The 18673-nt window shown below is 36.3% G+C and overlaps 2 protein-coding genes across 3 annotated transcripts in view; one reads left to right on the plus strand and one right to left on the minus strand.

The window, feature by feature from the left end:
* LOC149575618 (protease Do-like 1, chloroplastic) overlaps positions 1 to 18673 on the plus strand; it is a 328128-nt gene that overhangs the window by 308981 nt on the left and 474 nt on the right. The gene's annotated exons all lie outside the window — the stretch shown is intronic.
* The window catches only part of FEI1 (Leucine-rich repeat protein kinase family protein), a 138436-nt gene that overhangs the window by 116574 nt on the left and 3189 nt on the right, over positions 1 to 18673 (minus strand). The window contains exons 2-5 of the mRNA XM_089815384.1: positions 3612 to 3795; positions 3379 to 3514; positions 3128 to 3199; positions 2593 to 2664 (exon numbers count right to left, since the gene is read on the minus strand). Coding sequence (XP_089671510.1) covers positions 2593 to 2664; positions 3128 to 3199; positions 3379 to 3514; positions 3612 to 3780 — 449 coding nt within the window. The 5' untranslated portion in view covers positions 3781 to 3795. The remainder of the gene's footprint in view (positions 1 to 2592; positions 2665 to 3127; positions 3200 to 3378; positions 3515 to 3611; positions 3796 to 18673) is intronic.

Genomic DNA, 18673 nt, shown 5'->3' on the forward strand with positions numbered 1-18673 from the left:
TCAAAATCATTTATAGCATTCAAGAGTGTCATGTTGGTTTTGGGTTAAGGGGCATATCGAACATCACAATTTGTTTAATATTATGCATTACCATTATGAAGCATCATTACTTCCTCAATTCCATTTATAAAATGGAAATATACCCAACATATCTAATGTGTAGTTGCTACATAGTATCTCCATTGTACCTGAATCTAACCATGGCAGTGGTTGACTTATAGTCCAAGTACATGTAAAGAGTCTTATAACTCACTCACAACCAAAAGTAGAAATTATGAACATCAAGTTAAACTCAACTCAAGAGTGTCATGTAGGTTTTGGGTTAAGGGGCATATCGAACATCACAATATGTTTAATATTATGCATTACCATTATGAAGCATCATTACTTCCTCAACCAAAAGTACATGTAAAGTTGGAAATATTGAGTTAAACTCAACTCAAGAGTGTCATGTTGGTTTTGGGTTAAGGGGCATATCGAACATCACAATATGTTTAATATTATGCATTACCATTATGAAGCATCATTACTTCCTCAACCAAAAGTACATGTAAAGTTGGAAATATTGAGTTAAACTCAACTCAAGAGTGTCATGTTAGTTTTGGGTTAAGGGGCATATCAAACATCACAATCTATTTAATATAATGCATTACCATTATGAAGCATCATCATTACTTCCTCAATTCCATTTATAAAATGGAAATATACCCAACATATCTAATTTGTAGTTGCTAAATAGTATCTCCATTGTACCAAAATCTAACCATGGCAGTGGTTGGCAATAGTCCAAGTACATGTAAAGAGTCTTATAACTGACTCACAACCAAAAGTAGAAATATTGAGTTAAACTCAACTCAGCATTTACTAATGACTCCGCATTCAACAATTCATGGCTTAACTCAATAATAAACCAAAATTTAAAATGTCCACACAATTTATGTATTTCATATTATGAATGTTGCCCAACTTTTGGTTCAAAATTTGCCCTGTAGCCCATGACTATGCTAATCCAATAACTTAAACTTTGAACAATGTAATTTTCGCAACAACGCAACATGAATATATAATGTTTTCGCGATGGTTAAATCGCTTAGATGTTTACAAACTGAGATTGCAAATTACCCATCAATCGGTCAAGGCTAGAGTAGGTGGAAGTGTACGATCAAAGTAGGAGCAACCATACAGTGGAATGAGTGGGTGATGTATGGTAGAAACAGGGTGTATTGTAGGCTTGTTCAAGATCATACGAATGGGGTAGGGAGTATGTCAGCAGACCATATGACAATGTTGATTGACATACGACATGTGGTGAGGGTAGCCATTAACTATGTTAATCAAGTAACTCAAACTCTGAACAATGTGATTGTCACACCAACGCAACATGAATATGTAACATTTCGGCGATGGTCGAATCTCTAAGATGTTTACATATTGTGATTGCAAATTACCCATCATTTAGTCACAGTTGGAGTAGGTCGTATGGTCAATGCAAGTGGAAGCTTAAGGGCAAAGTAGGAGCAACCGTACGACAGAATGAGTGGATGATGTATGGCACAAACAAAGTGTATTGTAGTAGGCTTGGTCAAGACTGTATGGATGGCGTAGGGGGTCTGTGGGCAAACCATACAGCAATGCTGATTGGCAGCATACAGTGTTGGAGCAGATGTCACCGCACGACATTTTGGAGACCACCGAATATGGGTCGGATGTACAATGACGTGGGTAATAACCATGAACGGCAAAGGAACAAGGTCGCCCAAGGCGTCGTGCCTGGGAATGGTGTAGTATTGGATTAGGAATTAGATGTCCTTTCTAACATGCGCCTATTGTAATCCGGCAGATGTTGATCAACTAAGAATTGGAAACACATAAAACAATGATTGATATCTTATTCAGAACTATTTGTTACTACAAAACATAGTTTGCAAAATGGTGGCACTCAATTTTGCTAGATCCGAGCAAAGTAATCCAACAAGCAAAATAGCATAGGCTTCAATGCCACCAAAATTGCACAAGCCAAGTAGGAAAGGTCTCACACTTCCGAAATGGCAAAATAGCAGAATTCTGCAGAATCCGTAAATACCAAATAAATCAATTCACATACCTACAACATCCAACCCAAAGGACATATATACCCTGTCAAAGGAAAACTCCCATGGGAAAAACAATGTGCCGATACATGACACAGCAAACACTTACAAGAAAAAAAATAGAAATGGGCTTGAGATATACCAAATCAGTTGATCCCACATAGAAAGTTTTAATATTTTTATAATTTATGACAGGAATATTACAGAATAAGCACTGAAACAAATTAATGGTCACAAACAAACAAAAACAAAGTAAAAGCATAACTTTTAGAATTCAATTTTGCTAATCCTGAGAAATGTCCTTGAGGACGATAAATGATGAAGCAGATTCAAATAACAAATTAGAAAACAATTCATCTGACCATTAAATCTCTCACAATGAGGCAAACATACTTGAGTTTGATAAATTCGGCTGAAGAATTGAAACTCAGATGTCACAAAATGTGGTGGTAAATTACTCTCTAGGCACATAAGAATGTTAAGTGTTGGTAATGCTACTTACAAAGCTCTCAACTGTGTGCAATTTCCCAAGGTTCGAGGAATGTCCCCAAAAAAATTGTTGTCATGCAATGCTCTGAAAATCATGGTAACCACCCGTAAGATTTGAGATTTCTACAATAATACATAATATCATATCACTGAATCAAACTGAAAAACAGTTTTTTATTTCACGTCTCCTTCAAGACCCCTTTTTAGGTAATTGCTTGAAGTTACCTTAAAATTTCATAAAGAATCAATCCTCCATATTGAATGACAGAACATATAGCATTTGTTACATCAGAATTACAAAATCTTTAACACTTTTTTACAGTCTAACCAGGGATCCATAAGTTTCACCAGCACACAAACTCTGACAACTTCTGATAACATAAGTCTAAGACCAATTTGAATGCATCACCAAATTTCAAGCCAACATAAATACTGGATTCACACAATCTATGATATATGTATAATAAAATGCAACAGACAAAGGGTTAAAAAATCAAGGCAAAATGAAATCATTTTGATAACAACACAAGGTCTAGAAGAGAGCATACAATCTTCGTAAGTGGCTCAGCTTGCCAATGTCGGAGGATATAGACCCCTTAAGTTTGAGATAAGGTAGGTTCCTGAATATCAAAACAACAGAGTGAAAGCAGAGAGTTCATCCGTGATCCAATATCACTTTTAAAAGGCAATAGGGATATTCTTACAAAGACAATAAATTCTCTGATAGAATCCAATCTATACATCAAATTGAATGATGACAAATCCAGCAATAGTTAAGTTATCAGTCACACAAACTCACAAGTGAATAACCCTCCTGGTCCGAGAATCACAAGTAACACCATTCCAACCACAAGGATCCAGATCCTCTTTTTTCCATTTGACAAGAACACCATCAGAATCAATGACTTGTGACTTGAAAGCAAGTAAAACTTCACCTGGAAGTTGTAATAAGGTTACTATATATGCCCCACTGATTCAATATACTCATCACAAAAGCAAAAACATAAATAGCTTGACTCGGAAAAAACTTACCATCCAGATTTATTGCATGGCTATTGCTTGTAAAAGCTAAGCACATCAGAACAAAGATAATAATCAACTGTGTAGCTGTCATCAGCACAGATGTCCATTGAAAATTCGTATTCACTATGCTATAAATTCCATCACTGCTACCAAGAGAGGCCGTTCTCAGTTCAAACATTGGAGACTAGCATGCCTGTATTGGCACATTCAAGTACAAAACTTTGCTTCAAATATAATATAAAATGATTCCCACGTCAATCAAATGGCATTTGCCTGTAAAACATATTAATTTATTTGCTTCATGTAACATATGAAATGATTACCACATTAATACAATAGCATTTTTCTCTAAAACAAATTAATTTGCACCCTTTCGCGACAATCAACTTTTCAATTATGTCATTCTCGATTGCCTCAAGAAATTCTGAGAAAAAATAGTATGCAACTCAAAGTTTTAACATAACAGATTACATGATACACTTTGTCTTTTTTACCAAGATTATACAAACATAATAAAGTAAAATTTGCTTTTATAAATAAGAAGTGATCAGTGATCACATGAGGCAGTTGCCCCTTTGTAAGAAACAAGATTCTTATCTGGAACTCAAAGTATTGACAAAACAGACTACATGGTACACCTCTTTTCTTTCCAAAGAAATTACAAAGCTGATAATATAAGTTTGCTTTAAAATAAGATGATTGACAATTGCAGGAGCCAGTTCTGTTTGCAAATCAAAGTTTTAACAGGACAGATTACATGATACACTTTGTCTTTTTTTCCAAGATTGTACAGATAATAAAGGAAAATTTGCTTTTAAAATAAGATGATTAGTGATCACACGAGGCAGTTGTCCCTTTGTAAGAAACAAGATTCTTATCTAGAACTCAGAGTATTGACAAAACAGAGTACATAGTACACTTCTCTTCTTTCCAAAGAATTTACAAAGCTAATAATACAAGTTTGCTTTAAAATAAGATGATTGACAATCGCAGGAGTCAGTTGTCTGTTTGGAAGAAACATGGTTCTTATCAGTAATTCGACTGTTCACATATGATTCATGAATCAAAAAAAAATGGTTTTGGCTCAATAAAGTTAATTGAGAAAGCTTTTAGTTTGCCAATTTATCACAACTACTTTTTCGCTATATTATCAGCCAAACAACTTTATTTAATACTAAATTTCCTATTAACAAATCTACCAAAATATTTCTGCATGATACACCATCAAATAACTTCATGTGATGCTAATAAGGTTCCTAATTCCTTCAGTTGTCCGTTTTGCTAATAACTTCAGATAATAAAGTAAAATTTGCTTTTATAAATAACATGATCAGTGATCACACAAGGCAGTTGTCCCTTTGTAAGAAACAAGATTCTTACCTAGAACTCAAAGTATTGAAAAAACAGAGTACATAGTACACTTCTCTTCTTTCCAAAGAATTTACAAAGCTAATAATACAAGTTTGCTTTAAAATAAGATGACTGACAATCACAGGAGACAGTTCTGTTTGGAAGAAGCATGGTTCTTATCGGTAATTGGACCGTTCACATATGATTCATGAATCAAAAAAAATGGTTTTCGCTCAATAAAGTTAATTGAGAAAGCTTTTAGTTTGCCAATTTATCACAACTACTTTTTTCGCTATATCATCAGCCAAACAACTTCATTTAATACTAAATTTCCTATTAACAAATCTAACAAAATATTTCTGCATAATACACCATCAAATAACTTCATGTGATGCTAATAAGGTTCCTAATTCCACCAGTTCCCTCTCTGATCACAGCTTTTGTCTCTAGCAACTTTCTAAAAGAGCAAGGTGATCTCCAAGATGTCTTCTTGAGATCAATCCATTATAGCTTCAGGGCAAAAGATTATTAACCTAGCATCTCTGTTTTACATTGGTACATTTTTGCAAAGATTGAAGATTTTCCTAATATTAAAATATTCACTCCTAATTTTGACTATCTTCCATAGTATGTGCAAAGTTCTAAGTATGAGTAAATTCTGGTACGCATCTTTCAAATGCCTTGAGCCTAGATTTTCCTAATATTAAAATATTCACTCCTAATTTTGACTATCTTCCATAGTATGTGCAAAGTTCTAAGTATGTGTAAATTCTGGTACGCATCTTTCAAATGCCTTGAGCCTAATTTTCCAGTATGATTCCAAGAAGGTGGTATCATATATGTTGCAGAGAAAACTGATGAATATATTGGTGTCTATGTTTGTTACAGAAAATACTAATGTATAAGATTTTGAAGCACTTGGTATGTATCTAAATATGCAGATCTTGATAAAATGTGTGAAAATACTACAAAGAGCTGTTGAGGAAGACCTATGGTAAAAGATATGACCTAGAGGTGTATGAAAGACATCACCTACTATATCCTTTAAAGTTTGAATATAAAAATCACTTGTTTCAGTTGCTTTTGTAAGCACTAAAATAGTGTAGAAAAAGAAGTTTTAAACTAATTCAGATTAAGATTTTGAAGCACTTGGCATGTACCTAAATATGCAGATCTTGAAAAATGTGTGGAAATGCTACAAAGAGCTGTTGAGGAAGACCTATGGAAAAGATATGACCTAGAGGTGTATGAAGGACATCACCTACTATATTCTTTAAAGTTTGAATATAAAAACCACTCATTTCAGTTGCTTTTGTAAGCACTAAAATAGTGTAGAAAAATAAGTTTTAAACTAATTCAATTTGTAAGTCACAATTTGTAACTTCCAGTATCCCTTCAGGATGAAGACTATATGGCATCTTAGAAGGTCCAATTGAAGGGAAAAAAAAGTTGACTTGTTTGACCTTGTTATCTTGCTTTCTACGTTTGAAGCTTAAAAATGACAGTGAACTTGTCTTTTAAGTGGTAATGACACATAAATGCACACTCCCAAACTGAATAAAAGGATAGAAGTTTCATTTACACATTTTGCAAAGCCTAAGTATTAGATTTGCAACTGTGATGTGTGGAATCCATCATCAATTTAAGTTCTACATCTGATCTAAGTGGCTTGAATGTGTAATACAAATTCTCCTACTGCATGTTCAATTAGAGATCAGCCCGGACGAGATTCATCTCACATATCCACTTCAAATTAAGGTGGTTCAAGTGAAATTGAATTCAAAGAAAGTGAAATTAGCATGCATTTTTTTGAAGCCATGCGATATTCCTGCTAGGAATACAGGATTATTAGTACTTGGATATGCTACTTCTGTGTTTTATTGATGACAGGTTTTGTCATTGGTGACAACATATGTTATTGAGTTCATGACAGACAGATTTTGTTCATCGCAAAGGATTATTGGCCCAACGAAGTTGGCACAGAACAATTTAAGTTATGCGAGGGTAGGACTATGTTCACGGATGAGTATGTATGCTACATCTGTGTTCACTAATGTTCATTATGACTATTGGTGGAGTTACAGTTCATTTGGTGAAGACTGGTAGTAAACCAGCATGCAAGAAACAATGGCAGAGACAGTTGTTGGGAAATTGGATGTATCTTATCAACGAGATGGAAATAAGGACAGTGGGCTTGGATTGTGGTTGATAACATTTTCGGGAAGTTATGTTCATGATAGCAAGTCTTATAGATCATTCTAGATGTAGGAGTTGATGAAATCGAACTCCACAGCTCGCCAAGATCACCTGCATGCAAATAACCTGTCAAAGGGAAACCAAGAAGGAAGAGGTGGAGCTTGAAAAAACCCTAAACGGACATGAGAGAGAACATATTGCAAAAACAATGAAAATGTATTTACAATGAAAATGGAATGAGAAAATACAATGAGAGAGCCCGAATATAAAGGCCTCATGGAAGCTTGTAAAACAAGTTAGAAAGTGGTAGAAGATAAGGTTGACAACTAAGCACACTTTCCACAAAAAGGTGGAACATGCTAGAAGGGAACAAACTCCCATGTTGTCAACAACTCATCACTACATGTATTAAATGCATTAACCTAAGTAAGCTTAAGTAAATAAAATAAATAATTAATAATTAATTATTTACTCTAACACCCCCCCTTAAGTGCAACTTAGGGGAATGCCTTAAGCTCACAAAACTAAGATGAAAATGCAGGGTCCCAGCAACGAGGTCATGTTAGGTACCCATGTACAATGTAAGAGAAATGCAACCTCTGAAAACGGGGAAAGAGAGAAAACCATGTGGGAAAAACCCTCCCCCAAAAAGAGGTAACCTAGTGAAGAACTGAAGAAGCCTCCAACTAGGAGAATGTCCCCATAAAATAGGAACAAGGAGTGATCATAAAGAGCATCACTAAAGCATGAAAAAGCCGCAAAGTCTGCCATTTGAAAGAAACTGCTGATCTGAAGAACCTCCATGGAAGAAGGCACGAACCCAGCGAGTCTATATGGTAGATGATTCATCTCACCCAAATGCATAGGTAGCCAGTCGCTGCAATCGCCTCGTATATAGGATCAACCACTGAATACATAGCTCACACTATCGAACCATTGAACCAAGGATGCATTAGAACAATAGCATAACCCCCCCTAATGCAGACGGGGTGAGATGACAAGCAACAGAGAAGGTGAGCCAAAATTCTCTACAGACGGGACCAAGAGCGACGAGAGAAGGAAGAGGTACAAACACCTATAAAGACACGGTCACACCGACACTACATGGGGCTAATGTCATGGAAGGGACACTCACTTAACAAAGGGAGAAGGCCTAAAATAGCAAACAACTATCCCCCCGTGGTGCTTTATAAAAAGAGTGTAAGTACAACTGTCTCAAAAAACAACATTCACGAACCCGAAATGCAAAAGTGGCACTTTATCTCAATGCATATACAAAAGAGCTTACAAATGATGTCTACAATGATCAGAAAAGGAAAAAAGCTAACACAGGATAGTGCAGCCCAAAACAAAAGAAACCATGCCAAGAAAACGATCCTCGGACTTGAAACACCCAAGATATCCACCATAGAGCAAAAACGCCAAAAACGTGATAGAAAGAGCATGAGCCAAAATCTAAGGAAAAAGACCACATTTCTGAAAAGGTGACAAAACCAACTTTCCAAATATATAACGTTTTCAAAAAACTGACATGGGATGCAAAAGATATGCATGTCGGAGTCAAAAACAGAACTTCAGACTTTAACTAAAAAAATGGGCAACAAAACTGCATCAAAACCTGAAAATACCTGCACCACTATCTTCGTCTCGGAACCAACTTTCTAGAGCTACTTTTGGATCGGAAAAATACCTTCGTCTGCTCAAGTTATGGCCAAAAATCGTAGGTAGGTCCAAAATGACCTTGGAGAGGTGCAAGAGGCTCATATGCAGTGACGTCATGCTGACAGCAAACTGCTAGTTTAAAATTGACAACTTCCAAGCCGTCGCAGCAAAAAAAAAAGAGATGCCACGTGGCACATGTTGACGTGGCAGGGGTGACGCTTTGCCACATGGCACCTGTGCCATGTGTCACCCCTACACTGGCTGAAACTGCAACTAACTGTACCAAACACTGTGGCGCTGGGTGGGCAAAAAAAGACACGTAAGCTGCAAATTGGTGAAGACCCTCCACGCGGGCACTACTGACCTGTTGGCGAGTGGCGGGTTACAGAAAGGCACTGGCAGAGGCAGAGAAAGCCAACTGAGCGGCGCTGCAGAGGGACGCTGCGGGTGGAGAAGTGGAAGTGGAGGACGAGCTGGACTGAGCGGGGGCCGAGAGGTGCGTCGGTGAAAAGATTGAGCACAGGTAGCCTATGGTGGGGTGCGGGCGGCTGCTGAGTGGTGCAGTAGTGGCCACCCAGCGGTGCGCCCTGCAATATTTTTTTATATTTTTTTATGCCTTGCGCGTCCGTATAGTCCGTACGGAAAGCCCTGGAACTAAAAAAAAATTTGCCTCCCGGACCCCTATCTCCAAAATCGAAAAGTTTTATATGAATCCTCGCTGCAAACAACCTTCCGGAACCAATGGCAACAAACGCTCTTCCCCCGGATTCAAGAAAAATGCACAAACAAACTAGGGTTTGTGTCTCCGAATCGCAGCTTCAAAAAACCTTCAACGAAGCAGCAGCAAGGAGGCTCTGATACCATGTAGGAGTTGATGAAATCCAACTCCAAAGCTCACCAAGATCACCTGCATACAAATAACTTGTCGAAGGGAAACCAAGAAGGAAGAGGTGGAGCTTGAAAAAACCCTAAACAGACATGAGAGTGAACATATTGCAAAAACAATGAAAATGTATTTACAATGAAAATGGAATGAGAAAATACAATGAGAGAGCCTGAATATAAAGGCCTCATGAAAGCTTGTAAAACAAGCTAGAAAGTGGTAGAAGATAAGGTTGACAACTAAGCACACTTTCCACAAAAAGGTGGAACAAGCTAGAAAGGAACAAACTCCCATGTTTTCAACAACTCATCACTACATGTATTAAATGCATTAACCTAAGTAATGCTTAAGTAAATAGAATAAATAATTAATAATTAATTATTTACTCTAACACTAGAAAGGTCGCTAAAGTGAAACATGCGATATGTTTTACTGGTAGTTGACTGTGTTGGTGTAACGTGTTGATGTTCATTGTATAAAGTGTCAATTGTATTGCAAAGCATGGAATTGTAATGGGAACCTTAATGCAATAATTGTAATGATGCAATGTATGAATGAATGAAGGATTTTAATAACGTCCATGAGGCCAAAGTAGCCCATGGGACCCGCTTGCTAAAAACTAGTCTAATCCAGCTCTAATTCTTTGACTAATTCTTCTCTTCTTCAATGCATTTTGATGATCTGCGGTCTTGTCTAACTGCATTTCTTCGAAGAGGCAGCCCATACTACTGTTTATCTCTGAATACCCGAATCTGAAGTTGCGGTACGCCAAGCAATCCATGACAGAGTGATTGATGCAGAGAGCACAACAAAAGTGCATTATATGGGCCTTCCATAAAACTCTACAATTATATACATGGATTCACATTTATAATCTTTTCCAACTAGTCAAACGAATGCAAGAATGTTGCATCTTTTAAGAACAATTTCTCAACTAGGGCAAAATTTAAAACCCTTAATCAATCATTAATAACTTCCATAAATGAAAGAATGAAACTAATCCTTTTTGTGAGACTCAATAACAGTGAGTTACCCATATTTTCTCCAAGTTATAGCCAAATCCAAGAAAGGAAATAAAAGTTATTGCAATTTCCTCAAAACTGTTCATATTATGACAAAATCTGACCAGTCTTCACCAAAACGGCCATAACTTCTTCTAAATGTAATGAAATTCATCCAAACCAAAACCAAATCAAAGCTAATTCATATACCTTTCTGAGAATATAAGTCTCAGGTCTATACCATTCACAATAAGTTCATATCAACCAAAACATCAGAGAAATTTCAAGAAAATATAACCAGAAAAGTGAAATATACAACATCAAAATAAGTTTTCTTCCATTCCAAATCCTTCCTCCAACTTCTCCAACTTACCATTTCATGTTTTGGAGACCAAATATATATATATATATATATTGGAAGCACATTAAACTCTCCAACTAATCTACAACTACCCATTAACATATTTAAACCAACTTTTAAAAAGTCGTCACCAAGTTGTAAAAGTTCTCATTACAATTTTGGCAACTTTTGAACAACTTTTACAATTATTATCCAAATGACTTCAAACTTCTCATAAAACCTTGAAATATGATTAAAATGACTTTAGGACTTAAATTGTATCAGTTCCACTCTATTTTTATACATTTGAGTGGTTTTACCACACTTGAATAGGTGCCCCTGCACTAGTGATGTTCTGTCTCAATTGCTCCCGTGCCATAGAATAGGCAGGTCCTATCTTCCCATTCCTCTTTTGGCACTTTCCAACTGGTGAGAGCTAGTTCTAAGCTGAGCTATAAACATTTTGGCCTTCCACTTAATAGTCACGCCTTAATACACTTTTTACATTGTGAACCTTAATGTAAAGGCGTGTATGCCTTAGTGAGGTCTTATGTAATTATTTGTACATTGGGAAGGCCCTAATAGGCCGACCTAATTAATTGATTGGGAAGGGTATAAAGGAAAGATGTTTTCCTTGGTTAGATATCATATTCATGATCCAAACTTTTACAATTATTATCCACATGACTTCAAACTTCTCATAAAACCTTGAAATATGATATAAATGACTTTAGGACTTAAAATATATCAATTCCACTCTATTTTTATACATTTCAGTGGTTTTACCACACTTGAATAGGTGCCCCTGCACCAATGATGTTCTATCTCAATTGCTCCCATGCCACAGAATAGGCAAGTCCTATCTTCCCATTCCTCTTTTGGCACTTTCCAACTGGTGAGAACTAGTTCTGAGCTGCGCTATAAGCATTTTGGCCTTCCACTTAATAGTCGCACCTCGATACACTTTTTACATTGCGAACCTTAATGTAAAGGCATGTATGCCTTAGTGAGGTCTTAATGTAATTATTTGTACATTGGGAAGGCCCTAACAAGCCAACCTAATTAATTGATTGGGAGATATAAAGGAAAGATGTTTTCCTTGGTTAGATATCATACTGATGATCCAAACTAGTGTCAATAAACTCCAAGTCCTTAGCATTTTTGGTAGGCAGTCGGTTACACTTGACTGAGTGGATAAAGGAGGTAGTGCTCCAATTTCGCTTAGTGGCAAAAGAGCTAGCAACCTAGCGAGAAAAAAAACAAAATTAAAAAACATAAAAGATAAATTCAAGAATGTTAAGTGTTAAACTCTAGAATGCAAGTGACCAAAGAAAAAATTAAAAAATTAAAAACTTGCTTGGGAGAGGATCTTAATGGCAAAAAGTTGGAAGTACACATAATCCTAACCATAAAGGCACCGCCATGTAATCGCATCCATTCTAATTTGGTCACTTATAGCAAGACGAAGAAGATCTTTTCCTATAATGAATGATCCAAATTCTCACCTAACATCTACCCCCATCCTTGGATCAGTAACAAGTTTCTTAAGTGCCCTCTTGTACCCACTAGCAACCTCAGCAACCACTAGTTAAGTGTTAAACTCTAGAATGCAAGTGACCAAAGAAAAAAATTAAAAATTAAAAACTTACTTGGGAGAGGATCTTAATGGCAACAAGTTGGAAGTACACATAATCCTAACCATAAAGGTACCGCCATGTAATCGCGTCCATTCTAATTTGGTCATTTATAGCAAGAGGGAGAAGATCTTTTCCTATAATGAATGATCCAAATCCTCACCTAACATCTACCCACATCCTTGGATCAGTAACAAGTTTGTTAAGTGCCCTCTTGTACCCACTAGCAACCCCAACATATCTATATGGTGGCAGTCTACCAAGAATAGTCAATACCTTTGCACTATAGAATCAAGAGGAGAGAGCACAAGTGAGAAGGTAAAGAGGTGTGGTCATTTTGTTCCAGCAATGGAGGAACAATTGCTTCCACCTTTTTATAAAACATGTCCTAGTGATCATTCTCTCTTCTTTGTATCACCTGGAATGTTAAATGTGGCTCATGTAAAATATCTTGATATAAGTTATGTCAATTAAAAATTTAGATAACTCTTAATAAACAATGATAGAGGAATATATTATAAATTAAATTTATAACTTACCACTTTCATCTTCTCCAACATGGTACCTAGCATCATAGACATCCCCAAGGTATGGTTTATCAATGTTAGGCTACCAGCAAAGCCAAGCATGGACATGATTGGCTTGGTGAATTCCAATACATACCCCACAACCCCACCAATCATCATCCAGTACCATTGCTTCCACTTTTGGGGCCCTTGTTGTATTGGACTGCTTCTAAATGCCCTATTCGTTGCTAATGACCATTTGTGACAATACCTCTTTTAGCTTCACAAGTCATCTCAAAACGACTGTATGAGAGGCAAAACAAAGTTCAACCACCTAAGAACATGTGATTAGTAAGTTACTAATTTAGATTATGCAAACAAGACGAAAATATTTTATTCAAATATGTGAAACATGACATAAAATGATAAATGAAACCAAAAAAAATAAATTTTAAAGTTTACCTTCAATAGTTTCATTTTGGAGAAAGTTTTGAAAATTGCTTGCACAAACCTCTAAATCTCCTCACCCTCCTAATAAATTTGTTTCGCCCAATCTACTTGGGTGCCAATTGCTTGCATCACCAAATTAAGCGAACCTACATATTGCATGGTGTCCAAAAGATGTGATCATATCTAGCCTCTACACAACCCTGCATTGTCTGTAATTTTACTTGGACAACATTATCACTACCCACCGCCTCTATGGAATCAATGAGAACCCGAGAAATAAAGTTTGCATCTTTTACTTCTCGCTCATAATCAACCCCCTTGAAAAATATTGGCCCCTTGGGGGACACTACAAAAACATTGATCAAGGGACAAGTTTAGCAATCTTTGTATCCGTCAGTGACCATGACACATGTTTGAACCTAAGAATCTCTAATTGGATTAAATTGGGCTTCTACATTTTTACTCTCTTTATGCAAAAAGGTGGTGTGCACCCCTTTAAATCCAAGACCTTGGTAACCAAAAGGTGCATTATCTATTGCTATCACCATCTCCCTCCAATTGGATAACCTCACTATGTTGAATGGAAGACCATTCACATAGAGGCAACATGCAATTTTTTCATCAGCAATATCTCTTGCCTCATTTTGAAATGCTTGATCTAGTGGACCTCTCTTGCGGACAGTGACTTGTGGTTCATATTAATACTCCCTAGAAGGCATAGGCAAGAAAGAATGTCAATAGGTTGGCCGAGTATGTGGTAGTGGTATTGGTTTTTTTTCTTGAATGAAAGTATACCACTTTGTTTTCCTTTTACAACGATTTTATCCACATCTTCTTGTTCTTTTATAATGTTGTTATTTATCTAGGTGGCAGCCCCTTTATATCTCCGCCCAGTAAACCCTCACACATCTTAATCTCTTTACCCCCATGGCCCATATAATGAAGTTTTACATAGTAGTAGGAGCTTATATATTTTGAGTTACAAATATTACATTTCCATACAAACCCCCCACCTCCAGGACATTGAGAAATTCTTGTAGTGTATTTCCTTAGATGAGACCCTTTACAATTTTAAATTTGAGACCCACCCAATGAGCTTCAATTACTCATTGTAGCAATCAAAAATAATTTAAAAAATTAAAAACTTCAAAACTTCTACAAAAACCTTAAAAAAATATTAAATGTTTCGAGAACTTGAACAATCTATCAAAAAACTAAAGAATATGGTTGAAATGCATAACTTAAACACTTAAATCTACTCTTTGGAAGGTATTTACAACTCCATAATCAATCTCCTTCGATTACAATCGCCTCACTTCAAACTTGCAAAATGGAGAGAGCAAATGTGAAATGATATTCGCTTAGAGGCTCCTCATCTTTAGAGTTGGAAGGAAAAATAATAATAAATATCATTTAATGTTTTTGGGACCACTAATTAACTTAACAGTGACAAGGCCTCTGCAATCTACATGAGTTCACACAAGGTCCTCTAGGGTCAGCATTGGGTAATCCCAAGTACATAGCAAGTCTAGGTAGGGTACGCGTTTGGACCTATGTTTTGCCAGGTTAGTGGTGGTTCAAGCCCGAACAAACCCATAGGTCCAAATGAGAACCTACTTGGCTCTGCCATGTACCATTCTGCAATCTCGAATCCGGTTCGCACCTAGACCTAGTTTAAGGGTTCGAGGAGTGAACCCAATAACATAGCCTTGACACCACTTGTATCCACAAAACAACAATGATTGCACTATATACTAATCAATAACACCGATTCCAAATGCAAATGTGAGCACAAGGGCAATCACTCCACTTCAAAGTGTCATTTGCAAGAATACTTTCTTGAATGCATACAAACTAAAGATTCTTGTGAGTTAGAAGTGACAGAAAAAGGACCTTAAATTTATCTCCGTTAAACAACAATGAGAACTGCATTATATGGTAATGTAACACCTATTCCATTTGCAAATGAGATGTGTAAGGGCAACCACTCAAATTCTTGGTCAATGGAAAATGCGTGAATAATGCCATATCCGAAGCCAACTATCAAGCAACTTGAGTTTGGGTTAGATCAATTCCTAGAACACCAAAGTATTCATCACTCACTAGTGTTGCTTGAAGTATGTTACTAATCCTTTTTTAAAGGAGCTAATTTTTTACATAGAGCCAATTGATTCTTGTGATAGAGTATTTGGGCATCTAAACATGCATTGTATCACACAATTTGAAATCAAATTTCACAAATATAACTTAGTACAATCAAGACAATTGTTCTTGAAAAGGGGTGAATGATCCTCTTCTTACCAAGCAATATTATCTACAAGCCCAAATACATCACATAGCAATGCACACAACTCCTTAACAATCCTACAAACCATGTCACACAACCATGCACAACTCAGTGTCATATACCACTCATGGAATGCTTGAAACCATGTCATACCACTGTGCACAACTCGTATCAATGCATCTATCACTTGTGCAATGACGAGAACCATGTTATAGTTATACAACCCAAGAGACATCCGACAACTCCTGTGCAACCCTTTGCATCATGAAAAGATCATGCCACATAATCTTGCAAACAACTCTACGCAATATATACATCTGCACACAAATCAACAAAACTTATGCACGATCCACCAAACTTCTGGTATTATTCCATGTCAAGACTATGGTCAAAATAGCACATAACACAAAGGGAAGGACACACATCTACACCAATTAATTCAACCATCTACAAGGCACCAAAGATCATGCCATGTAGGTTCACAAACAACTCTATTTAAGTTCTACAACTACACAACACCTCATAATGCCACATGTCATGTCAAGTTGTGTAGCAACCATTCCACCAAACTTCTAGTGTCATTCCATTTCAAGGCAGTAGTCAAAATAGGACACAACTTGGAGCTAACCATCAAAAGAAGGAACTCACATGTGTAAATCCATTGATCCAACCATCTCAATTGTTCTAACTTCCATAACATCATTTTGCTTTGCAACCATGTAATATATCAAATTATAAATGTATACTTGCACCATCAAGTAGACAAATGTAGATATATTGGAAGATATGTGATAAAACAGAACCATGTTGTACAACTCAAAGGACATCATACAACTCCTGTGCAACCCTTTGCATCATGAACCATCTCTAAGGCACCAAAGATCATGCAACAAAGCTTCCCTAATAACTCTATTTAAGCTCTATAGCTACACACAAAACAACACAAACTTTGCACAATATGAAATTCTACGTACACAACACCTCGTAGTACCACATAATATTTTAGGTTGTAAAGCAACCATACAACCTAGTTTCTAGAGTCATTTTATGTCAAGAAAGTAGTAGAAATAGCATGCAACTAGGAGCAAAACCATTAAAATATGGAACTCACACATAGGACTTCACTAATTCAACCATCTCAATCAGTTTAACTTCCATAACAACTCTTTTTCCTTCCTAGCCAAGTAATATATAAATGTATATCTGTAGTATCAAGTAGACAAATGTAGATATATAGGAAGATAGGCAATAAACAAGAGAGGATACATAGTCACGCATCTTCCTTGAGAGGATTCATAAACAATAAGAATCAATAAATAAATAAATTGGTTGAGTTCTACTAACTACTCTTTCTGGATCCTTTTCTCCATTTTATTACAATGAATAAAACACATTTAATTCCTCATTTCAATCATTATTCCTAAGGCATTCTTGGCACAGATTAAAATACACAGAAAATTCCCTTTGATTGCAAGACTAAGCATGCTTGTATTGATCTATAGGCATTTTAATACTAGGATTTATTTACCTAACACCTTAAGCCATGATAGCTAATAAAAAATATCTAATAGGCTATAATTAACAATAGTTTATGAACACTTACGTACATTTACGAGGAGATAGCAATGAGGATAGCAATTGCCCAACTTATCAATTAGCTTCGAATTAGCTTCCTTTACTCATATGTCAAGCTATTGGATTTTGCCTTTGATTATTCATTACTTAAACAATTGTAATTACCTCGCTTGATCACAACACTATGACAAAAGCATTACTAATCTGTCTAGTTTAATATTTTACTTCTCCTAGCTAGCAAACTAAAATGACATATTACCTAAGTTTTTGAGTTCACACCCTAGACCCTCGAACCAGGTCTAGGTGCAAATCGGGTCCGAGTACGCGTGGGGGTTTGTCCTAGCTAGGAGCAACGTCTTGTTCACGCCCAAAACAGACCTGGGCGACCGAACAAGGACCCAGGTGGACCCAGAGAGCCCCCAGTATTCAGCTTATAAATGGTAATGCTTTGCTCAAAAATAAAGTTAAACAACAGTAAGGGAGAGCAAAAATACAAGAGACACACAAGATTATCCTAGGAAAATCCTTCTACTTGAAGGGAAAAACCCAGCCACACAACAAAATATCACATTTGTTGATCAAGAAAATGTTCGATTACAATGCTTTTCGCTTGATGTGATATATATGGAGAATAGAGACTCTTCACGTCACAATTGAAGGTCTCTTCAATTTCCTAAAACAAGTCTCTTCGTATTTCCAAATGCATGCCTCTACGAATGACACATAACACATGTCTTCTGTATTTGACATCATCCCAATTATAATCACAAATGTCTTCTTCGGTTGAAGATTACCACAATAGTTATAATGATCATATTACTAGAAATCAGAGATAAACATCTCTATCGCAGCTACAATCTTCGACAATAAAGTGGGCCAAAAACATAATAAATACATTTTTTATTATTATTTTTTAGTTATAAACCTAAAACAACCCATTAGAGCCTCCAAACACACTTCTATTTCACATTTGCTCTCCCCATCTTGCCAGTTTGAAGTGAGGTGATTGTATACGATTGTTGACGATGTTGATCTACTTGCAACTACTAATAATTGTATTCGATTGTAAACCGGTTTGGGTTCTAAAGATGATGATGATCTACTTGTAGCCACAGAAAATACTTTTTTTTTTAAATTATTTTTTAGTTCTAACCCTAAAACTACCCATTATAAAGCCTCCAAACACA

The sequence above is a fragment of the Cupressus sempervirens genome, chromosome 2 (genome assembly GCF_028749045.1).
Source record: "Cupressus sempervirens isolate cs-2001-9-10 chromosome 2, ASM2874904v1, whole genome shotgun sequence".
In the NCBI taxonomy this organism is placed as follows: Eukaryota; Viridiplantae; Streptophyta; class Pinopsida; order Cupressales; family Cupressaceae; genus Cupressus; species Cupressus sempervirens.